The 25114-nt window shown below is 40.5% G+C and overlaps 1 protein-coding gene across 1 annotated transcript in view; it reads left to right on the top strand.

Annotated features, from left to right (window-relative positions):
• Positions 1-24722, top strand: part of CERS6 (ceramide synthase 6) — a 513016-nt gene extending 488294 nt beyond the window's left edge. The window contains exon 11 of the mRNA XM_085646218.1: positions 20924-24722. Within this exon, the coding sequence (XP_085502344.1) occupies positions 20924-21082 (159 nt within the window). The 3' untranslated portion in view covers positions 21083-24722. The remainder of the gene's footprint in view (positions 1-20923) is intronic.
• The last annotated feature ends 392 nt before the right edge of the window (positions 24723-25114 follow it).

Raw genomic sequence — 25114 nt, 5'->3', positions numbered from 1 at the left:
CATTCTGAGTTCAGGCATACTAAACTCGAATTTCTACCATGTTCCCTGAGTCAGTTAGGATTATAGGATGTAATAATCAAACTGCCCATTCTAGCCTATGGGGAACAGGTAGCCTTGCAATAGTGAAAAACTAAAATGGCTGTAATTCACTATTAGGACATGCCACACACACCACGGCATGTCCTACCTTATACTTACAATGCACCCTGCCCTTGGGCCTGCCATAGGGGTGTCTGATATGAAGAAAAGGGTAGATTTAGGGACTGGCAAGTGGGTGCACTTGCCCAGTCAGCATGGCAGTATCAGACTGCACACGGGCTCTGCAATGACAAGCCTTAGACACACTTTTACAGGCTGCTTCTGTGGGTGGCACAACCAGTGCTGCAAGCTCACTAGCAGCATTTGGATTACCAGCCCTGGGCACTCCTGGTGCACTGTACTAGGGTCTGACAAGTAAACCAAATCAGTCAATCATGGAATCACTAATCCATACATCAATTTACCATAGTGAGCACTTGCACTGTGGCACTGGATAGCAGCGGCACAGTGCCCAAAGCATCTAACACCAGCAAAAACACATGAGGCAACAGCATAAAATGGAAGGGAGACCCACGCCAAGGTGCCAGGTCTAACACTAATTCTATTCTTAAACAGCACAAAGGAGTAGACTACCTTAAGTTTGAAAGATTTTTTCAAAACAGTTCAAAAACATCGAGTCTAAATTTTGGGTAGTTGTACACGGCCAAGTTAAGGAGCGATATAAAAGAACAGGAATAATCTTTGCTTTTATGAAGTCCATCAAAGGCCCTAGCGACCCCCCCCCCCGTAAACTTTAGAAAACCCTTTGAGTGCTCCCATAGTACTAGTAATTCTACTTCTTAGTTTCTCAACATGACTTTTCCAGTCTAAATTGTTATCTAATGCAACACCCAGGTATGTGTATTCCTAGTCCTCTTCGATCTTAATACTACCTATCGTCCAGATGAACTTAGATCTCTTTAGACCAAAGTACATTACCATAGTTTTATTCATATTAATGAAAAGCTTGTTTTCCACATTGTATAACTGCATTCTGCATGACTGCCAGTTGCCTTTGTAGGCACTAAAATAGTCACTAAAATAACCAGATGTTCAGCATTAGCTCAAAAGGAGACTTTGGTCTACCCTAGTTTTGGAACGTGATCTAATCTGTGTACTAATAAATCTGCAAGGTCCTTTCACTCAATGATTTACCTTCTAGGCACTTGAGGTCAGAATGTTTTGGTGTAATGCATAACGACTTTCTTAATAAGGACTTGCACATTTCCTTGTTGATGCCTCCATTCTTTTAAAGCACTACCTTCCTTATCTTATCAAGTCAAGACTCCATCATCTATAGTTAATCCCTTATTTAGAGCTGCAGTCATTGATTCCTTTTTGTATCCTATTGTGCAAGTAACTCTTGTCTGACCAGTAACGCAAGAATTACTGCATTACCCCGGACTTCACGCAGGTGGTCATGGCAGACATAGGTGCTCATTACAAGTGATTTATGTATGTAATTACCCCTGCCCCGAATTTACTGTTACTGGTAGTGCTGGTAATTCTGTGGATGGGCAAATAACAACTTGTATGTTTTGGTGGGACTAAAATCCAGAAATTGAATTTATCATGCTGATTTCCCCATGTTTACTCTGGTATTCCTTATGCTTGAAGCAGGTGAAATCCTGGGTAAGAGTATCAGCGGTGATTCCCTTTTACCTCATAATTTTAATGAGTCTGGTCACACATTACTGGACCCATCGAATTTTGCCGGCCAGTTGTACCGAGAGCCTTAAATGTCAAGCTCAAGGTTATGTTTTGCACTGGGTGTCGGTTTCACAAAGCCCAGTGCTCATTGCCAGAATTTCTAAAAAATCTAAGTTGCTTTTAGAATAAATCAGCCAAGTCAATATTTAAAAGCGTTTCTAGAGGTCCATTGTGCCCCATGCGCTCTTTGTAAAGTGCAGGGGTGGGCAAAGATTTCGACTAAAAAACGAAAAAGCAAAATTTGCATCATTTTTCTCTTCACTGGAAAAATAAAAGTAGGGTTACTCTAAAGGCGAGAAAAAAAAAAGTCAAAAACGGCTGTTTTTAGGCGAACAGTTAGGGGCACTACAATGTAATTACCTTTATGCTAATTGTATTAAGGTAATTTCATAGTTTGGCTTTGACAATGCTCTTGAAAGTAAATTCTCCAGCTGGGAATCCTGTGTGCGGCTTCTTCCATCATGATTCTGCAGTCACTCTAGCAGGCGTCTGCGAGATGCCATATTTAAGAAAAGTCAGTTATGGCAATTAATATGGCCAAATGGTTACCATAGCTGAGGCAGCAAGTTCACACGCCCTGATACACAGTTTCGCAGTACTTCATTGCCCAGAGTTCCAAAACACCAACTATACAATGTATGCTGAATTTCCAGTTTGAACATGTGATCAAATGTGAATTTACTACATTCTTCAGGTAGCATGCAATTTTCTATATGTTTTCCTCATTAAGAGAGAATGTGGAATCCTCTTTGTATACGTCATTTTACACCCCTTACTTCCGTATTTATCAAAATATTGCAACTCAATATATTAAGGACTATTTCTGCCCAGGTCTTTTGCAGTAGCATCAGATAGGAATTTTGGAAGTATATTTTGAATACCAGAATTTAAAAGGTGTTTTACCCCTGCAAAATGTCAAGATATGTATCTGATTGGAGCATACTTGTTGCTAGGGAATAGAATGCTCTCCTTCATGGAATCACCCTACTATTCTTTGCTATTTATGTTCAGTTCTTTTTGAACCACGGGCTGGTAAAGAAGACTTTAAGTCAACAATGTCACACTTATTTCTGCAGTACCCCATATTGCAAGGCCCTCCTTTAATTCTTAAGTACATTATGATGCTCAAATTCAGTTGGGGTTTTAAGATGAAGGCAACGTGTTAGAGCATCATTATTTCTACCCCAGTAATCCTCCTGGTAATGCCACCCTGCGATTCCCAATACCCAGGCTACTGGTTAGCTCGGGACTTGGAATACACGGGGTTATAAATGGGACCCTGAGGGTCAAATTATAAATGATAAATTCCTGGGTTATTCGTAAGTCCAGGTCTGAATATCTGATAGTTTTTCATTGTGCCGCAGAGATTATGGGTCCTTTCAGCAGTCAAATTATCCAGGATAAACAAACCAGATCTCTGATTCTTCAGGAGATCTCATCACTTCACTAATACTGGTAATTACTGTTACTTGTCCAATCATTATTATTGTACCTCTCTTAATTAAGTTCTTAATGTGGTCCTGTTCTTTTTTCAGCAGTCAAACCACCAGATTAATTTTGTGCAGACTTCAGGTTTAATGTCATACCTTATTTGATGTGTTCTCCCTTATTTTTGATGACATTTGCTTTCAACCCTAAGGAGGGATATTTTCAGGATGCCAGTTCACAACATCCTGTATTTATGAAGTAACAAAGATAACTAATTAATGCTGTTCGAAATCCGTTTTGATATCTTTTGTTGTATTGACTCTAAGTGTACCACATGAAGTTCTCTTAAACTCAAGATCATATTTAAAGTAATGCATTATTCAAAGATGGGAACATTGGAATTGTGAAGTTCACTGCCTAGCTTACATGGGTGATTGGAAGTGCTTTGAGACATGTGAGAATTCAAGATAAAGTTCATTTTTATGTCCTGACTTTACCGACATTTTCATTTGATTTTAGTGGTTTCCCCTATTGTTATTTTTTTGGCTCTGACCAGCATTTAGTTTGATATTAGTTATGCCATTATTCAAACTCATGCATTGCCTACCATTTACGTTCCCATCTAAGGTAGTAGATAGTTCACGTTTAAACACATAGGGCCTGATTCTCAAACTGCACTTTGTAGTACAACGAAACGTACCTACAAATTGCAGTTCACAAAGTACATACAGCGTTTTATAACTCCACACTTCCTATACTTATGTGTGTGGAGTTCTCTCCCCGGACTGTGAAGTCTCTGGGTGCAGGGAACTTGAGACATAAATGTATAGTAAGCTTTCTATGAAGTGTAAGTTTACCTTCGAGAATCAGGCCCAATAAATTGCTTTGTGATCACCTGTGGTTAGGGCCGGCTCTAGGACGGTGAGAACGGTGTAGCCATGCCTGTCGCTGATATCTGGGAGCCCCATGTTTAGAAATACCTCAGGTTTAAAATGTACCTTCTGTAGAGAACTTTGTGTCTCCAGCAGTTTTGGGCAACAAAAACATGTCAAGATAACTCTAGTGATTGATGTTCCTACTGGAGAGAGATCAGTGTTGTCTGGTGGCAGTTTGCACTCAAGATAAAGTAGTATAGAGGGTTAATAGGTCTGCTGAGAATATGCATACCATGCAAATCACCAAACTGTATTTTATGTGGATAGCTCAGTGGGTTGCTACGTTTGTCACTGAGATCCTTTTCTGACTTGCAGTTCATAAGTTACAGTTCTTTTGATAAAGCACAAAGAGCTATGAACTGACCTCAAAGGTCTGTATGCAACCTGCATGGTATGAGTTAGAACATTATGATTTTCTTCCCCAGTCTTTCATTATCCTAATTTTTGCTAAAAAGGGTTTGTTTGGATAGAAATACACTCTAATTAGTAAAGCCTTCCTAAACCACTGTGGTATGTTTTAAATCCCGAGTTTCTGCTTCTCCTGACCAAATTCTCTTAAAATATTCTGCCTACTAGTATCGGTGAGATGTGACTCATGCACCCTGCAATCCTGTTTGTCTTATGTAACATTCCTATTAACTAATTTACACAGTGTGATTCATTGGTTCTGTATAATGTGTGTGATGAAAAGTGACACCCTAAACTGGTATGAGCAGCGTCATAAAACAAATACAATGCATGTTAGAGAGGTGTTTTGGAGAGATGAGGGCCACTGGTGGAGCGTAGTAGTGGAAACGTTTGTGGAGAAAGAGGTTTTTGGAGTAAGCGGCAACAAACATTGTTGCATTAGGCTCCACCAGCACTAAAGCCAGCCCCACCAATAGTACAAATCTGCTGATAATTTCTCCTTCTAAAACAACATATTGCTTAAATGATACTACACTTTCATATTACCGCCCAGCATAAAAGTATTTGACATAACATTATTTTGTGCCAATTTGCCTTCTGCCAAGTGCTTCTTTTTAGGTTTCGCCTAATCAGTGTATGCGCTTACTCTGCAAGACATGTGCAAGACATGTTATTTACATACAGTGGTCTTGCAGCATGTCCGAAGCTTAAAATGTATTAGCTTCAGTATCTCTCTAATTTTCTTCGACCCCATTTGTCACTGCATGCGGGCGTCATTTCCTCTTCTTGTGTTTGGCCCTCCCCTGGAGCATGGACCAAGAACTTGTATCCATACACTGCTCCCGTTTTTGGCGGTACTTTTTTCTTTGTGTTGAAGGACTCCATGTGAGTGCTTGTGTTTTCAGTCCTTCTCCCATATCCTCATTCATGTAACTTCTATTCCCTCCCAACACTTTCCTCTTCCATAATCTTTATTTTCCTCCCAACATCCACTCTATGCCACTACACTCTATGCCATAGCAACCTACTCTGCACCACTCTACTCTATGCCACTACACTCTGTGCTGCTGCAATTTACTCTGCACCACTGTATAGCCCTGCACTTTATTCCACTCTGCTCTACACCACTCCACTCTACTCTATGCCACTGCATTGTATGCAACTCTACTCTTCTCTGCAACTCTGCTCCTCTCTGCAACTCTGCTCTTCTCTGCGCCACTCCACTCAACACCAATGCACTCTATGCCACTGAACTATACTTCACTCTACTATGCACCACTCTATACGACTGCACCTAATGGCACTCTACTGTGCACCACTCTACTCTATGCCATTGTACTCTACACCACTGCACTTTGTGCCACTTTACTGTACTGTGCTCTACTCCACGCCACAGCACTCTGCCCTCTTGTAGAGTGCAGGGGTGTACACTGCACTCTACACCACTCTGCTCGTCTCTGCACCACTCTACTCTGGTTGCCCTCAGGTGTAGTGAAACACCATGGATAATACCTAACATATAATTTACCATATTAATAGATTTCCAGCTTATGAATGTACAGCAAGTAAAGTGACCATAAGCATTCTTTCTAGACATGTCCTGAATTCTTCATCTTTTCTCAGAACAACTAAAATGGTTCAACCAAAACGCACAGCATCCAGGCTTGAAACCGAATAGCAGTTAAAAAACATCTGATCCAGCAGATTTGATCTTGCAATACTGGACCCATTTGGTACTGAGGATTCCCCTCCTTTACTGGATCATTTACTACCACTTACTTACTTGACGTCTTGGTCCTACGATGGACCTTTTTCGTTGCACTGACCGGAAAGAGAGTTAGCATATTTTGTCTGATAAAATTTAATTTAGAGTGCAACCATGTTTGGCTACAAAATGAGTACCAGGAATCAGTAGCCACGTGCAAGGGTGTTCATTACAAATTTGTGATCAGATTCAGGTATAGCATACTTAAGATAAGATTATAACGGTACATGTTGGCAATAGGGAGGCCAAACCTCCTAAAAAAGTTTAGGCAAACAAGATTCAGACATACAAGCAGCTCTGTAGCTTCAATACAACATAATTATTTGATACTCGAATACAATATAGCTTGGTCCTTTCGAGGCATTAGCAATATACATCTCTCAGACACAGGTTAAGGCACTTAAAATGTAATAGCACAAATCTGCAGAAAATGATAGGAATCAGATAAATGACTATGAACAGTATTACCAATAGCATTGCAGAAGCTCTGTCAGGAGTCTTCAATGGCTCAGGAAAAGTGTTAGTCTGAACCACACTTAGGGAAATTAACAGCCCATAGGGAATTGTCTCTAAAAGTCCATTCAAAGGGCAATGGGATTTGGGAAATAGTTCAGGTCATTTTCCAGGGAATGTTTTACATAGAATCTGCAGAAAAGGTTTCAGCATAAGAGTTCAGCAAGAAAGACCATAGTCATTTGCCATCTGAATTTAGCGGTCTGAGTGATCTGAGATACCCTTAGCCAGGGCAACAATAAGTTATAATCGATAGACTCCTTCAGCAACTCTCCATTGGTTGCTTCATCAATAGAAGTCTACTGTGTTTGTTTCAATGTCTGTATGAATTCACATGGTTTCATAATGAAACATTGGAGAAAAATCCCACACTGGACATGGGAACACCATCTTGGTCACATGCTCAAGGTTTAGTACATTAGTCCATTGTTTGGCTACAGGTCGTTGAAATGTGCTCCCAGACATGTATCTATTGTTTGTTACAAGAAATGTATCTATTCTTAAACGAACAATTCATGGGAACACCTTCAAAGAAAGCAAATCAGCAGAAATGCAGAAGCACAGTAGGTTCCCATGGCACAAAGATTCAGGCTGTTCGATTGAAAACCTATTAACTTGAGACATTAAATCAATAATGTACATTTAATATATGTGTGCACATGTAAACATATATGCATGTATATTTCTTTAGTACTTTTATTTCATATTACATAAATCAAATAGCAAGCAATAAAATTGCACGACAGTAAGTATAGCTAGGAACTACATTTGAATGTACATACTTGTAAGATTAATGCATACATTGATGAAATGTTATCATTAAACCTACACTAATATAACACACATAGAAAGATCATTTAGCGCTACGAACTACATTTCTAGCAGTTACACAGACAAATCAGCAGACGTTTATGAATCATGTGTATGGTTCCAGCAGTGAAGTAAAGAGAATAGTTTAGGGTAAATTACACATTGCAAATGTTTCACTTTCAATATATCACGTATTACAATTGTAAATCCTTTTAGTTGTATCAAAGCATATATGTTTTATTAATACATGTCTGTCACTTTTAATAATCAATATCAAGTAACTGTTTTCAAAGCCATTCATTTTAAAACATCTCTTATTTAATAAAGACGAGTTCTAAGTTAAACATCAAATGCATTTATTTCAATTTTAGAAAAATCTTCTATGTCAGTATTATAAATTCTATAGTAAAGACTCTCTGCATCGGCAGTGGCAGGTTAATTTGTGTAAGTATCATTAAGACACAAAAGACTCATGTGAAAAGTGCAGTAGGTGTCGGGTATCAGTGGTTTTTAAGTTTTAGTGACATGTATAAAGTTGGCAACTTTACGCTACTCCAGTCCCCTCTCTGATGGTGAAACAAGATATCACATCAATCTCCTATCAGATATTAAGATTGCAGCTTTGTTGTCTTCATCATTTATCCAAGTCATCATAAAGTTTGCTCTGTTTCTCTTCTAGTGCCACATCTGCTCTTTTCCTCTTCACTCCCTTCTTCACTTGTGCACATCTGTACACTTTCAGTATCACAAACAAAAAAAAACCACAATGTGCGATTATCACCAAGAGTCTCAGGATACTTCTAACAAGTCCACTTCCTAAGTTACCAAACCATCAGCCTATAGCAAAAAAATCTATTCCCTGTTGCTTCCCAAGCAGCTGTAGTTGTTAATCCTTTCAAATCTTTCTTCAGGTCAGTAATGTTGCTAATGTATTACTTCAGGTCTTCACTCCCATCTGGGATGTAGGTACAACACTGTTGAATCTTTAACATCCGTCAGACTCTGCCCTCTTTTAAGAGGAGGGCATCTTAAATAGGTTTTGGTTCAAAACCATGGTTCTGATGATAACCATTTCTTTGTTGACAATCAAGAACTCTCCAGCTGCACTAGTAGGCAACTTGTCAACAATGGTAGGAGTTTTTCTGATCTTTTTGAGTTCAGAATCACTCCTACAGTTGGAATAAAGGCACACAAAATATCAGCTACTATTTCACTAGCACTGCTTCTCCTCTTGGTTCTCACGGGCTTTCCCCTTGTCGGGTCATCAAATTGGTCCACATGATACATTTTTGGAAACACTATTCCTAAATAGCATGTTCCATACCATCTTTTGGGTAACCTGTAAAATGCATTCTTCTCACACATGTTATAAACTCCAGGGAACACAGGTTCTCTTTCATCCAAATAAACCCCCAATTTCCTCCCTCTGTCTCACTGTAACCATCAGCACATCAGAAACAGGTGCTGTTATATCATCGAGGGGACATGGGACTTTGCGAGTATGGGCAGCATATACCCAATTCGGGAGACCTCCCCACTTTACAGCAGTAGTGGTAACTGGAATGACCTGGGACAGCCCTTGCCAATGTCTTGTGCACATGCTTCTTCACTCATCCAGTCGCTGGGACTGAGGTCATGGCAATGCTCGTGATGCCTCTCCAACCTGGAGAGACACAGAACGCACCACATCAGCCAATACTTTACAGTAATCAAGAATCATGTCATCTTTAATGTTCACAAATTAATTCATGGGCGCAGCTGGTTGTCTCATAGACCTTCCCATGATGATCTCCTGGGGTGATAGTCCTGTTCTCCTGTCTGGGGTACTTCGCAGACTCATCAACATAAAAGGCAATGCATCAGGCCACTTCAGAGATGTGGAAACACACACTTTTTCAAATCTATCTTGTGACATGTGAACTTTCATTGATGAATTCCCCATTAAAGGTGCATCACTTTAGTGCACTGGTTTCGCCTGCATATTTGTTGCCAACTGTTACATAATCTGTACCTGACCTATGGGCAGAGCACATGACCACAGTAATTTGGGGCAGGCAATTGTAGGGACTTGAAAATATTTTAAACACGTTCTCCATTAAGGATTGGTGACCAAGAACAGGTCATGAATCCTCGTTGAGACCACAACTTCTCAAATTAATGAACGACACAAAAGCCATACTTACTATCAGTGAAAATCTCAACTGGTATGAAACACAGTATGCTCTTGTAAGAGCAATTTATCCAGCCACTTGTGCTGAAAACACTACTTGAAGCCAGGAGGCTTCAATCACACCTGCATTGATGCAGACTACATAAGCAGCTTATACATTTCCATCATGGTCACGTAAACAGGAGCCAATAATGAACAGCACATGATCAAGTAGTGGCACATCTTATATGTCTGGTCTTGGCTTTCTGCATTGCCCAGTAGCATCTAGGCAGTCATGTTAAGCCTCATCACCCACAGTTAGTGGCAGGTTTCATAGGGGTCCACCTTCTAAGGGTAATATTTTCGTCACCCAGGATGATTTACTCATACCTGGTAAGCTAACTATTGGTAAGGTGCTGTGTTCGTGTATGAGTTAGTAGCACCTCGACTGAGTGGGATACAAATACAGTCAACGGGTGACCCATAACTATGCTCTCACACTATTCTAGACTTACACATGTTGAGGAAACTGCTTTCAGGCAACCGGTCAGTCTGACAGCCACAGAATCAAAAGTGGTAGAAAAATAGGCCACTGGTCTGCGAGTATTGCAGTGAATTTGGGTAAGCACTCTCACTGCATAACAAAGCAAAACATTTATTGTAATAAGGCATTCCCAGGGTTGGAGAGCAACTGAGACATTCTTGCATCTCTGAGAAGGCACACATGCAGCTTTAATCCCATGATCTGACACATGTTTGTGTGTCAACCTATGGAGAGATTTGGCCATCAGGGAAAAGTTGTGAATCCAATATCGAAAGTAGTCACCATTCCCAAGAGCATTTTGTACTTCCTTCTGGGTGGTTGGCGGATTCATTTTCAAACTTGCAGAGATTCTCTTTTGGGACACCTTCGTTTCACCTTTCTCAATGTGGTAAAAAAGATACTTCTTTGTGGCAGAACTGCAATTTGGATGGGGATACTTTATGTCCATTCTCAGGTAAGTGGTTCAGCAAAGCAATAGTGTTACTTTTGGAAGCCGATTTGAGTATTCAACATCACCAACAGGTCGTCAATGTATTGGACTAGAACCAAATGCTGAGTCATCACTAGAGATTCTAGATTCTTTTTGAGTATCTGGTTGAAAATTGAGGGGCTCTCGGTATACCCTTATGGGACTCAGCATCATGCCAAGACATGGCTGCGGATTCGGAAAGCGAAGAGGAATTAACTATCCTCATGTAATGGAATAGAGAAGAAGGCTTGACACAATCATTAAGTCAATCACAGAAGTTATCTCAGCAATGGTTCAAGGATCAAATTATGATGCAGGACAACAATGTGGACTAGTTCAACACCTTTGATAAGTCCGATGTCTTTACCTGAAAAGTCTCAGTCGTCAGGTAACACTGTGTCTCTTAACTCGTGCGACAGTTCATCTTTAGTCAGTAAGGGGTACATCCCAATATCTGATCTCTGCTGGGTAAGTTTCAAACAATGTCCTCATCATGAGTATGAAACTCAATACTGTTTGGGGTGCAGTAAATGGAACAATTTAGTTTACATAAAAGATCTCATCCAAGAAGATTGACCAGACTCAAATCACACACCATAAAGCTGTGCAGATCCTTAAAAGACCCCTATTTTGGCAGGTCCGCTTCTGAAACTGGTCTAGTCGTCTGTTAATTAGCAACTCCTACAACTTGGATTCTTTTGCCTAAGAGGGGTAGGTTCACAACCTCTGCTGTTCTCACGGCAGAGTGAGTAGCATCAGTGTCAACGAGGAATGAGACAGATTTCCCATTTACCTCATCTTCCGCAAAGGGACCTCTCTGGTCTACCTCTAAGGTTGTGCCAAGTACGTAATCCTCCGCCCCTCTCATGCCCCGCATTGTGACCAGTCTGAGTTGAATTCATCTGTTTGAATCATAGAATACTGTTGGGACATACTCTGATTCACAAAACAATTTGAGTTAGCATTTCGGACCTGATTTGTATTGTATCTCTGAGGTAGTATATTTTGTTGTGGCATTGGGGCTTGGAGAACCTGCATCATTTGAGTTTGGGGCACATTGGGATTCTGAACTCTTTGCCTCTGTCCCTGCTCTGGCAGGACCTTGTTATTTCACTGTGACTGAACAAATCCACCATTCTGAAGCTGATTTCCATTTACCGTATTACCAGTCTTAAATTGACATTCACACTTCCAATATCCGAACTTGCCACACATGTGGCAAGGGTTAGTTTTCTTCAAAGTCAGCACATCAACATCCATTCTCTGATCGATCGGCACACCTCGTCCTATACCCTGTGGCTCAAATCCTTGCTGCGGGAAACCATTAACACCTTGCATCATAGGGACCTGCAGTCAGCTCCTAGTGCTTCATTTACAGTTCTTCACTGCAATACTTGCGTATCGCAGGATCTCATCAATGGGCTTCCTCTGACAACAAATCAAATGTTGCATCACGGAACTAATTTCAGGACCCAACCCATGCACTTATCTGTAAATATAATGTCCCATCTCCTTCGCTGAAATATTCTCTGTCCTACTGAGCTGTTTCAATGCCTGCAGCAATCTTTCATAGTTAGCATGAATCGATTCTTTAGACTCCTGGGTCGTCCTGTTAATTTAGACCCCGTAGATCTCTTTTTGGAGAGATTTTATTTTCAAGTGGATGATTACCTGATGAGATTTCTTCATTAACAGTCCTGTACTGCACTTCTGGTAATGTCTTTACACAGGAACTGTAATTCATCCTCTTTATAAACCTCAATTCAAGTTGGACTAGGAGTTCCGGTTATCATTTCTTCCATTTCTATTTTCAATTTCGCCACATCCATAACACCTTCTCACTCTGGAGTTTGAGCAGTAGCTTCTCCATTCCAGTGTTTCCATTAGTCATTGGGGTATCTACACTTCTAAACCAATCATTGAATTCTCAAGCAGAAATACCTGGTTGTTCTTCTGGAGTATTTAGAATTATTTCTCCACTATAAGTACCACTGCTTAGGGCAGGAAGTGAATGCAAAAGGGACGTGTCAGAAGCTGTCTTTCCTGTAGGCACTTCTTTCCTAGGGGGACTGCAGTTTATCATTGGTGGGGCACTTGATTTTGATGGAAAAAGGTGATGTCTCTGAGAAAACCTCTGGGACCAGTAGATCACTGTTGGAGCCGAATCAGAAATTGCATTGGAAATACCTGAAGTGTTTCCTTGTGTCGGAAGCATAGGAGTCTGTGGAACGTGTCTCAGCACTGAGCCTACTGAAGTGTCAGTTACAGTAGTTGTCCCAGTAGGAACAATCAAAGTATGCGTAGTGTTTCCTTTTGCTCCGGGTTTATACAGAGGAACTACAGGGCCTATGGTGATGGGAACTGTCAGTGTATCTGGAGCATTTAGAGCATGTGATGTAGAAGTAACAGTCGCTACTTCATTTTCTCTGACTACTTTTGGATTCGGATTGAGTGGTGCAGAAGGAACAGCAAAAGTTCCCTCAACAGGTGTGTTTCTTGGTCCGGCAATTGGTATATTGTTATATGGGGGCGGATGGTTTAGCAATCATTCGGTCACAAAATCCTCATCTAATTTGCTTTCACCATCCTCAGGTTTATTCTCAATCCTGAAATGTAATGTTCCATAATGGTGAAACTGCAAAACTCCATCTTTCTTGGTGATATTATGCCATTCTGTGTGCCAAAGACGTGTGGAAACTCACATCGACCACGATAGTGCGAACTGGTGTACCGTCAGGTGGTGTTTCTTCTCCTTCTCTAATGGGTACATTCACATCTCCCCTTACTATGTGTTGTATAGCTTTCAAGAATGTCATTATAGCTCAGTTTAGTATGTCATTCAGAAATGACTTTCTGTTGAAACCAGGAAATAAATCCCTCCCACAATCCCCTTACTCGGCAGTCGCAACCAATACAAACGCAACTCTATGACGTCTACAACCAATCACAGCGCAGCCTTAAGTTCAACCAACCTATACCAGTGTGGCACACTGTGACGTCAATCTCACTCCATGCAGTAGCTCACCCTCCTTTACAACTTTCTTCTCAAGCACATTTTCTAAGCAATTCAAATAAAACAATGCAAGCAACTTCAGCAACTAAGTCAGTTTGCTCCACTAATGATAGGAAAGATTTTCAAACATAAGGTAATTCGGAACTATACTTGTTGCCGTATTCTAACACTTACTCCGAGTGAAACCCGACCACAGGGGTCTCTCTCAGATTGATACAGCTATTCTGTGTGCACTGAGATCAACTATACCACCCACTTCTCACAACCACACAAAGAACAAGTCCCTATCTTAAAGCTGCTGTAGACAACGTCTCATGACAAACACCATAACACAGCAAACTACACCAAGTTTCTTCGATGCTGATACTCACCATGTAGGTGCGAATATCCTGGGATCAGAGTCCTTGACTGACCTGTTAACCCCTTCAACTCCTGTGCATTAGGTTCCACAATCACACATGAACTTAAATCAACTCTGCATGATATCACACAGCCATTACAAACACCTCAATCTAAACATAAGCAATTACAACATGCAAACCTATTAAAACTCGCACTCCTCCGCTGCTACAAGTCATCTCAGCATCGCTAATTCTCCATCACTCCTCCCACCTAACCATTGGCATTGGGTCGGACTGGGCTTGGGCAGTTTCTAGATTGGACATGCTAACTCCCTCACATCAGTGGGCAGAACAATCTGACGTGCTACCAGATTTGATCTTGCATTACTGGGCCTAACTGGTACTGAGGATGTACCTCCTTTACCGGATCATTTTACTACCTTTTATTTACTTACCAACTTGGTCCTCTGATGGACCTTTTTCATCATTCTGAGGAGAAAGAGGGTTAGCATATCTTTTCTGGTCACATAGCATCCCTAGCACTAGCCCTAGAACTTGCGAACAAAGAAGAATATGGCCCTGAGAAAAGTAGCTGCAGGGATGTCTGGTGGAATTGTGCCTGGAGTACAGCCTGTGACCCTCGGCTAACCTTTACTAGTTTGCCAAATTGCTAGCTCCCAGCTCTGTTAGTTGTTCCTACTACCCTGTTGCCTTCCTGGATTGTCTTGTAACCACAGGATATTCCTGCTTCCAGGGAGGTTTGTAGAGCTGTGTATTTCGTTGATAATCTTTGTAGGTATGCTGAGGAGGGTAGTCCAGTTAGTTTTCAGATGACATCATTTTTTTTTAATTATCATCACATTTTGACTCTCAAATCAGGTCATACTTGTCCACATGTGGACACCCATCATTTTCTGTACAAAACCTTAGTTGATGGGGTCATGACAGGAGAAGCCAGAAGCAAGGCAGGGGGTGTAAGAATTGGAAGCTTAGCCTAAAAGGCATATAAGGTAACGGATTGGCATGCTGATCAATTGATTAATTTAGACATGGGGTAGTAACCCTCTGATGACAGTTAAATTCTAGGGGCAGCTTTGATACTGACCCAGGAGCAGATGGCCATGTGGTGTACATTTATCCAGATTTGTACGTGTTTCTGCCATTTCTATAGACACACAGTCCAGTCACAAGGAGTCTGCGGTCTTCCTAGCTGTTCTCATCCATTTTTGTAGAATAGCAATAAAAATGGGCATATGGGAAGGTTTCAGATACTAACTCCCATTTGCACCGGACTTGGTATCACTGTACGAGTGGAAACTGTGCAACCAGGGGATTTTGCAGAGGCAATTTCTGAAGGTCCACGCTGGCAAAAATGGACAGGCAAATAGTGCACATGCACTGTTTGAGCACTTTAGAATGAGTATTAGCAATAATTATTTGCAAAATATGCTCCATTCTGAGGTATTTAAATAGAGACCAGATGCAAACTACACATCAGGAAAATACTGCACCTCCTTCAATTAGTATTTGTCGGGTGCCCAGTTTGCAACCTGAAGTGTGTGTCATTTGTGAGCCACATGTGCTCAGGGCTTAGGTGGGCTAGGAGGGCCAGCCCTGCATTGCTGTTTACCAGCTGACTGATGAGGATTAGAGGTTGAATTGAGAATGATATTGGTAAAAAAATTCTGAAATGGAGCAGTATGTAAAGTGATGATGCACAGATCTGCAATAGAGAGCTGGGGGCAGTTATCATTAACTAGTCCCCTTTTCATGTATATAATTCACAGGGCCAAAACCTGACATACTCGGCAGCAATCACTCAGTGACAGGACCAAATTTGTTTTAGATTTTCTCAACATGATAATGCTCAAGTGTACAAACATTTGAATAATGTGTACAGACTTGACACATGATGTACAGGTTTTGTGGGGATGTCTCATCTAGCTCAAAAATCTAGCAAGCACTGGATCAGATGGTAGCGTTGGAAATGGCCTGCGCTGATGGTAAAGTTGGTTCTTCACTCTTCCGCCAGAGAGAAGGGCTTCATTCCTAGCATAAATTTGGGCTCCACAGTCAACATAGTTAATGCCCAGACTGGGAGGAAGGAAGTACATATAAGGATGATTTATGTGGAATTATGTTTGTAGAGCTAGAGAGTGTCAACAGCTTAGAACTGGAGAGCAAGAATCTTTCCTCCAATCATGTGTTATATGCAACTAAAGGGCACTAAACCTCATCAAATGTGAGGGATATATTAAGAGAGTATATGATATAGAAGGAAGGTGTAAATGACTCACTATATTTTGTGATGTGTCAGCCAAACGTACATACTAGAGCCTGGAAGTATTAAAACTCAACTCAGGGTGCAAAAGAAGGAATCTGCTCTCGAACCTAGTGCTCTTAGAAGAAGCTGTGGGTGAGTTGGACAATAACTCCTTTCATTTGCCAATTTTGGAATGAGTATAGCATGTCAAAAGCTCAACTATGCAATTTCTGCTGAGCTCAGTCTACATGATGGGTTGAGTGTGGGAGTATTAACTCCACTGGTACGCTCCCAATTCAGTAGTTAGATCTGGTAAAACTAGCTAGGAGATCTAAGAGACCAGGACTTGTAAAGAAAGGATAATTTAGACAAAGAAATTAATGAGATTAGCACAATTCAACCAAAAGGAGACCTATCGGTGTATGTATGATGGAAAAAAGAGAATTTGATCAATGAAAACAGTGAGGGTCTCATTTAGATTTTGATGAAACGTTGGATATCTGCCAATGAGTGGAGGATGTTCCGTCTGACAAAAGCGCTTCTTATGGTGGATCCTGAGAGGTTTTACTGGTGAAAACCTTTGACCAATGACCTGTCCATCACTGGGCCCTCGGTAAATGTACACGTAACATCTGTCCTGTTTAGGCTGCCATTACATAATTCTTTTTTCCTATTCAGGGCTGCCAAAAAGAAGCTGGTGGCCCCAAGCAGAAAACTAAAAATGCCTCTACATACAGAGAGAAAAGTCCAAGTGTGTCAGGGACATTTCTTTTTTAATTTCCAGCAACAAAGCCCAGCATAACACTTTGTTTGCAATGGCGGCTGGCACAGATCGGGGATCCTCGTCTTTCCGCGTCTTTCCCTGCCAGGACAGGAAGCTTCCAGGCTCCCCAAGTGTCGGCCAAACAGTGATCTGCACTAACATAGTGCCCACTACCCCTCCCCCTGTTCTGCCACGCTACTCCCCGCAAATATGCCGCAGAAGGAAAAAGTAAAATGATAATAACAACAAGTTATTATCATTTTATTTTTTCTTTATTCACGCTTCTGGAAAGCAGTGGGGCAATGCTCCTCAGCTTTAGCAGAGGAGCAGCCACTGTACAGTGCTTGTGGTTTAGCAGCAAACAACTTCTATTTGCTCATTTAAGAGATTTCTCAAATCAATATATACTCTTATAAAGGAGTCCTGCAATATCTATCCAGGATTTCTTTAACAACATATTCTCTAAAATATGTATTTTCATAGACTTTGCGAACTAAAGTTGCAGGAGCTTTCAGGTATGTTTCGGGCAATAAGCACTTCCATAGGCCAAAATGGGATAAAAGGCCACTTTATTGGACAGGTAAGCAGTTACATTTGATACAGATATGTCAATAAGGCCTCACTAATATATAATTATATTCTATCACCCATAAACAAATCACCACAACAAACATCCCCAACACTGTTCTAGCTAATCCTCCTCCCCAACCCCTAACTTATGTCCCCTGCCTACCTCTTGCCTCATTCCTCGCTCCCCTGTTTCCCTCTGTCCGAAGCTAGTCTGAATGCCCTCAACCCTTCCTGCCTGTCTTGATCTTCTCCAATTCTACCACCAGGAAAAACCCTTACATAGATGTTTTTCCTGTCCCCCTTACCAATTGAAATCCAAAATTTGTTATGAATTTTTTCTTTTTTTATTTGTTGAAGAAAAAAACACTGTTTCCAAAACAGGTACAACGCTTTATTAAATTAGCTAGACAAAAATATGCTGAAAAAACTTTCTGCTGAAAAACTTTCTTATTAATGCAAAGAGCAGGTATAACTTTGATCAAAAGAAAAATTTGGGGGAGTGGGGGGAGAGCATTTGAAAGAAGGGAGGCGGGGATGAAAGAGATATATGAAAGCTGTCACCTAACAACTTATCTCTTAACACCAAGTTTTTACTTCAAGGGTTTTTGCAATCATCTCTTTTATATTCAAAATATAAATCTCATTACCTATGAAAGAAAGGTGCACCCCATCATGACGAAAAAATTGATAGTCCTCTTTCGTAATATCACTGTGCGCGAACCTATATATACCATTAATGCTACAGAAGTGGTGTAGTTTCCTGTTTACTTTCCTCCTTGCTCTTTATACAGCAGTGAATCTCTCCACCCCTCGAAACCCTTCTTGGCATCAGCGCTGTCATGATAACTTTTGTTTTGGACCGTATTTTTGCAAACAATTCAAGATCAACCTTTACATCTATAAGCAACCCCAGGCCTGATAGCTGTACAAGATCATTTCCCCCAGGTGAATCAATATTACTTCGGGGCGATTCTTAGATGACAGCTCACTCAGCAGAGGCATTAACTCACCCCATTTCATGCCGCTTTTCCCCAACCAAACAACAGAAACTTCATCTAAACGAAAACCTAATTTTTTCCCGAAATGTCTCTTTTCTTCTTGCTTTGCAGCCCACTTACCAAAAGAATGTCCAACTATCCAAACAGGCTTTTGCGGAATTTGGAAACCCACCGCCTAACCTAGAAAGAAATGACAATGAATATACTTGGTAATAAACTTATATATCTAAATCTCTAAAAGACCTCAGGCTGCAGTCAGAAGACCAACGCCCCAATTTCTTTACTTCGATGACTGAGAACCCCCACCTGGCAGCTTCTGAAGTCGCACCTATTCTAAAAGAGTGGGTACCAAAATTAAACTGATTTTTACCCAAATTTCTTAGAGTCTTCCTCAGCACTGCCAGCATTTGGGGGGCCTTGAGAGGAGAGCCATCCTGGTGCCTGAATACAAATTGAAATGTAGCGACTCCTACCTCTAGAAATTCTAACCAAGCTTTCATAGAGCATAATGGACCACCAAGTCTTTGTAAAATTATTTTTGAACCTTTACCAACTTGATCTGTTTTTGAACTTTCAAGAAAAATACCTATTGAATTTTTATACAGAAAAACGTTTTTAACTTTAACATCTTCAATTTTTGCTTTGCCCAACAATTCAAATATTCTGAACGCTCCATAAAATAACCATATCATGCATAACTTGAATAAATGGCATTCAAATTCAGAGAAGCAAACTAATTGCAAATTTCTTGTTATATTGTATAAGAGTTTCAGAGAAATTGGCTCTCGAATAAATTGTCCTCTCTTTTTTATTTTTGCCCATCCTTGGAGTGTTCTTCTTCCCATTTCACCCACTTTCGGTTTGTATCCCCAAAATAACTTCCCATAGAAAGGCACACCTGCTAACTTCCCTGCTCATTTTGTTGAAGAAATATTCCTTTCTATGTTGGACATTATGAAATCAGTTATGTCATCCCTGCGTTTCTCCAACCCTTTGGTGTTACTAGTTCTATAAGAAGCGCCTGAATCTAGGAATTCTAACCAAGCTGTCCTGTCGGCCAATTTGGTGCTTTTTGCCAGAGAGTTCTCAATAAGTTGCTGAGCTATCAATTTGCTAAATCCCATACCTCCTTTGAAACCTGAGTCTTGTGCAGATCCGCTCCGGGCGCCAAACCACGGAATCTCTGCCACTGAAAACGATGTTATTGTCGGCTCCGGGTACATGCCTAACTTTAAACACTATGTTATACATTAAGCAGCCCAATATGAATTTTTGTAGTAGTTTTAATAATTGTTTCTCTTTGGCCCTCTGACCAGTCACCAAATCCATCACTGTTTTATTATCTACATAAAACAACACTGTCCTGTTTGCTAGATTCTTCCCCCAAACAGCCAATGCAACTATTAAGGGAAAAAAATCAAGAAAGGCTATGCTTTTCTTTTCTGATACCCATTTAGCTGGCCACTGCTCAACACATAATTTCCCGTCCCAAAAAAGACCAAATCCGTTTGCACCAGAAGCATCAGAAAATAATTATATCTGCCAAACAAAATCTTCGTCCAATGACCAAATCGCGACACCATTAAATGCTCGGAAGAACGTCAGCCAAACTTCAAAGTCGGCTCTCATGTTGGCAGATATCCTAATTCTGTGATGGGCTAATTGACGCCTGACATGGAAAAACCAAGTCTTCTACAAAACGTTCTAGCCAATCAGGACAACCTACGTGTCCTGGACAGTGCTACTAGCCCGAAGCTCTCCGGGGGTGGACATTCTGTGAATGCAACCCCCAGAAGCCCTCATTCTTGTCCCAAATCAAAGTTTTGAATAATTGGATGCAGTTTGTTTGGTTACATTTTAGACTATCTGTTGAAAATTGCTGTTAACAAACCAGGATCTAATATCAGTGCCGGGATGAAACATGTCCCCTGCATGGCTCTAAAGAACATGCTTAACTGCCTCATGAAAAACAGATGCCTCGCGTCATGTGACGATGTTGTACGCAATTATAATAACGTGGTAATCTGAAACCAAATCAATTTGTTGTATTTCAGTTGTGTAAATACATCAGTTCAGTGCAAAATTCTCTTTTCCAAGCTTTTCACAAAGCGCCCCGGTTAATGTTGCCAAAAAAACACATTACATATATTTCTTTTCTATCCTCAGGTGTCAAAAGACGACCGAAGTGACATTGAGACCAGTTCAGATGAGGAAGGCACAGTGCGTCACAAGAGCCCGCACAGCACCACTACCAATGGCACGAGCAGCGGCGCCAGTGGGACAAACGGCTACCTCACAGGCGCCACGTGCTCGGAAGAACATTAGCCCACCAGTCACACCACGAGACAGAACAAAACAAACTGTTTCCTGCTGGAAGTTCGTAATAAATTGTGAATGCGGTTTCTTCATACAGTATATCTCAACATCGGAAAAGAACACAACGATTATCAAAGCTTTCTGATTGTGCACTGCCATATTTTCTGTTTGTGAATGAGGATTTTGCCGTTCTATTATCCGTGGGCATGCTCTATGTGTATGTAAATGGCATAACGGGAACAGTATTTTCAGGTGCACTGTCTTTAAATATTATTTATTTTTAATATGTTTTATACAAGCGACAAAAGGCAAGTTAACCACTTTGGTTCGCCCTGCTTACTTTCATTGATGGAAGTATTTAATACCCGTCCATCCGTGCCTAATTTAGGAGAGCAAAATATGTGCAAATCAGCGTTAATTGGACCTACACACACACCATAGTTTAGAACAGTCGGTGTAGTGCTGTTTCAAAGGCAAATTACTAATAATATCTCATAGTTCCAATATATCCGTAGCATGAATTGGCAGTCAAACACTTTTAGGCATTATCTCTATCCAAACACTTACTGTGAGTGACAGAAGAAAGCTTTGGTATGTTCATACAGCCATGAGAAAACCAGTAATAGTATAAAATGAGGCCATCTTATCGCAGTTACTGAAAACTTGCATCACAAAAGTGCAAATACTGAATGATGTGCCAAACTGGACATTGACCTCCCCGAACGTTACTGTGAGGTTATATCAAATGCGAGTGCTTTTAAGGGCTGAGATTTCGAATTATTCTTCGTGAGTGTAGCTATACTCATATACTTGACGTAGTCTTTTGGGGTGTTTTTTTTTTTACTATCACAGGAAATGTAACATAATAGTACTTAGATGGTGCATAATTCTGCCAATTCCTCAATGCCTGTGCATTTGCATTAACACCACAGACCGAATTATCATTCCTCTCAAGTTGCACCGAAGGGGTGAGTTGCCTGGTGCAAAACACAAACCCTGTTAGCGCAGCTGCCACTGCAGTGGAACATTATGTGTATGTGCACCTACACCTTCACATTAGGCGAAAGGTCAAAATCCCTCCTCTAAAGCTGAGCTCCCTGTAGAGGGATCTGAAATGCCCGTATGATGCCCCACCTTCTATAAAGAGGACCCTCAACTGGACTGAAAAATATGACTCGCTATTTGTGTATATCAACTGAGGCCTGGTGACCCATCAACATGTGTGCATTAATCTGTACTAGAAACATGAACGGCTAGCATTTCTGACAACTTGAGAAGGAACAGCCCAGGGCCGGCTTTAGCATTGGTGGGGCCCAGTGTGACAATCATCTTTGATGCTCCCACGCCCCATGACTGACTCCTTGGATTCTCTCACTACCACCAGGCAAAAGTGCCACTCATCCATCCAATCATTAGTTATTGCTAAAAACAGCCCCCCACCCTCCGAGTTCAGCGCCCCCTCCACAGGTCAGCGACCAGTCGCACTTCCCTAAAGCCAGCCCTGGAACATCCCCTTATCAAAGCATATTACCATAAGCAGACTTACATTTACATATAGTATCATATAAAACTGAGTGCCATGGACTCTGAGGACCCTTGAAGTGGGTGGAGTCCCTGCACAAAGCCCCACCTCTTGGATTCTGCATATGTGTATTTTTCTTGTGGGGGATCAGGCCTATCTGAAATTACTCTTCTATTGAATAAGAGCAAATAATACTGCTCCTTCACATTAAAGGATCCAGTGAGAGGTATTAACATATTGTCCCATTCACCGCGTGGAAAAGTGCATTGTAAGTGTTAAGTAGAATAGCAATGGTTTCAAAAATAGCATTTAGGTGGGCACTTTCCCAATGTACTGTTTCGGAATTATAATTTCACATTTTAAGCAGTCTTCTCATGCTCCTCAATTAATGGTTTGAATAATTTAGTATTGTGGGTAATATCTTTAGCACCGTTTTGAAGTCTAAATTGGTGATTAAATTAAATATAATCCGTTGAGTTTTAGTGCAGGATAGCTACTTACATATGTATGAAGGCAATGTACAAAAGTATTACAATAATGCACTATTCTCTTTCCATCTAGATGTATCTGAGTTTTTTGCTTGGTGTAACTATCTTCTTCAACAGCAACTCTAAGTGAATGTGAATATTTGTTTTGCAAACTGGAAAAATGACAAGAGGACCCAAGAGCGAGTGCAACATAATTATTTCTACACACTTGATTTAGTTTCTTTCTTGCAGATGACCTTACAGAAAAGAGTGCATTCTTCTGTTGCCTGATAAATGGAGGGTGAATTGGTAAATTGTGCTATAGGATTGCATTGTATTTGCCAGTCACTGTTTTAATTCAATTAATTTATGCTCATGCTTCTTTTTAATTAAGCTCTAGCTCTATCTAGTAAATGAAAGGTAACCTCTTATGCCGCACATTGTTTCCCAGTCTTCTCCGACACTATCCCCTAACCCAACAGTTTTATCAGAACATTACAATTTATATTGAATTGAATGATAATGACCTGAATAATTTTATAAAACCTGGAAAACTTAACATGATTTTAATTTCCAACCTAGCCTATCCCTCTCAGCCCATTTTTCACATCGTACTAGTGACCATTTGAAAATGTACACAGCATTCTTTTTATGAGTTGAATTCGAAAGCCACCTTGGTCTCTGTCTTCTCGGTCTTTCCCTTTATGCAGGTTTTTAATAATGTGGCTTGATAAAGAGTATGACGTTTGAAACTTGGATCAAGGAAATGGTAAGCAAGTGGTGACATCTCATTTTAAAACAGCATCCTGAAGGGCTGGATATTTTCAGCAAGCTGGATAGACAAATGCCTAGTGTCATCCCACAGCTCATCACTTCAAACCCCAGGATGGTCTATGTTGTCTTTGTTTGTAGGCGGCAGCAACGTGTAATTAGAAAGTAATTGGGTGTAAAATGTAAATGGTGGAAGAAGAGGTTTCTTTGAGAGCAAATACATTTCCCCAATTCGGTGGAAATATAGGCAGCTGACTGTATGTCTGCCTGTTAAGAGCGGGGCTATCCTTACTATAAATTATTTTATTACTAAAACAGGAGCTCTAAAGTCAAACATATTATTTCTGATTTCTTTTTTTAAATCAATTCCATTTTTTAAAATAATTATGGTTTCAGAAGCAATCATGAAATGCCTGATTGTGTTTAGTTCAGCATACTGTGGCAATGATCACACCATGATGTTTGGTCTTGATTAATAAAGAGTAGATTAGAAAAGTCTTACCCTTTGATATTCCAAAAGCTAGTTCCATTACTTTCTTTGGAACCATCATTTATACAGGCGCAATGAACCAGGGAAATTATATGCTGTGTTTACTCATAGACAAACAATTGTGAAAATGTATTAAAGCTATACAGAACAAAAGTCTCCATCACTTGATCACTCTTACTAATGCTCTTTCCTTCTATACATGCTTTTCTCACTCTTTCCAACTTTCCCTCTCACTCTTCCCTTCAATCATAAATAATTCCCTGAAATATTAGTATGAAACCATTGACAGTTCATTAGGAATGTAAAAAATGGCGAGGAATTTTTCTCAATGTGAACAACCCTATAGAAAGAAAGAAGTGCTCTAAACATGATTAAAATATTATGTTGAGGTTGAAGAAATGAATCTGTCTAGTAATTTTGGGTCTGTGAAGTATCTGTGCTTAGTATGATAATGTTTACCCTCATGAAGATATTCCAGATGAGGAGGAACACATTCAAAGTCATTGCTTTGCATAGACGCACTTAAGAGAAGGCTGGCAATTGAAGTGGTTGGATGAACCAAAAGCAAGAAATGTAATGAATAAAGGTTGACAAGGGGACGTTGTGATTGACCTCTAACATCGCAAACATTATCACATGGGGTCCGCTGTGTAAAAAAGTTGTCAATTTGCACATAACCCAGTAGTTGAGAACCTACCTCGAAATCGTGCCCTTTGGAAGCACGCTGTCCATGAAGTAGTTCAACATGTTAGGTATGCTAGTCTTAGAATTAGTTTACTGAGAAAAAACTT

The sequence above is a fragment of the Triturus cristatus genome, chromosome 3_1 (genome assembly GCF_964204655.1).
Source record: "Triturus cristatus chromosome 3_1, aTriCri1.1, whole genome shotgun sequence".
Classification (NCBI taxonomy): Eukaryota; Metazoa; Chordata; class Amphibia; order Caudata; family Salamandridae; genus Triturus; species Triturus cristatus.
Note: the sequence above shows the minus strand (reverse complement) of the source record. Positions and strands in the feature narration are given on the sequence as shown.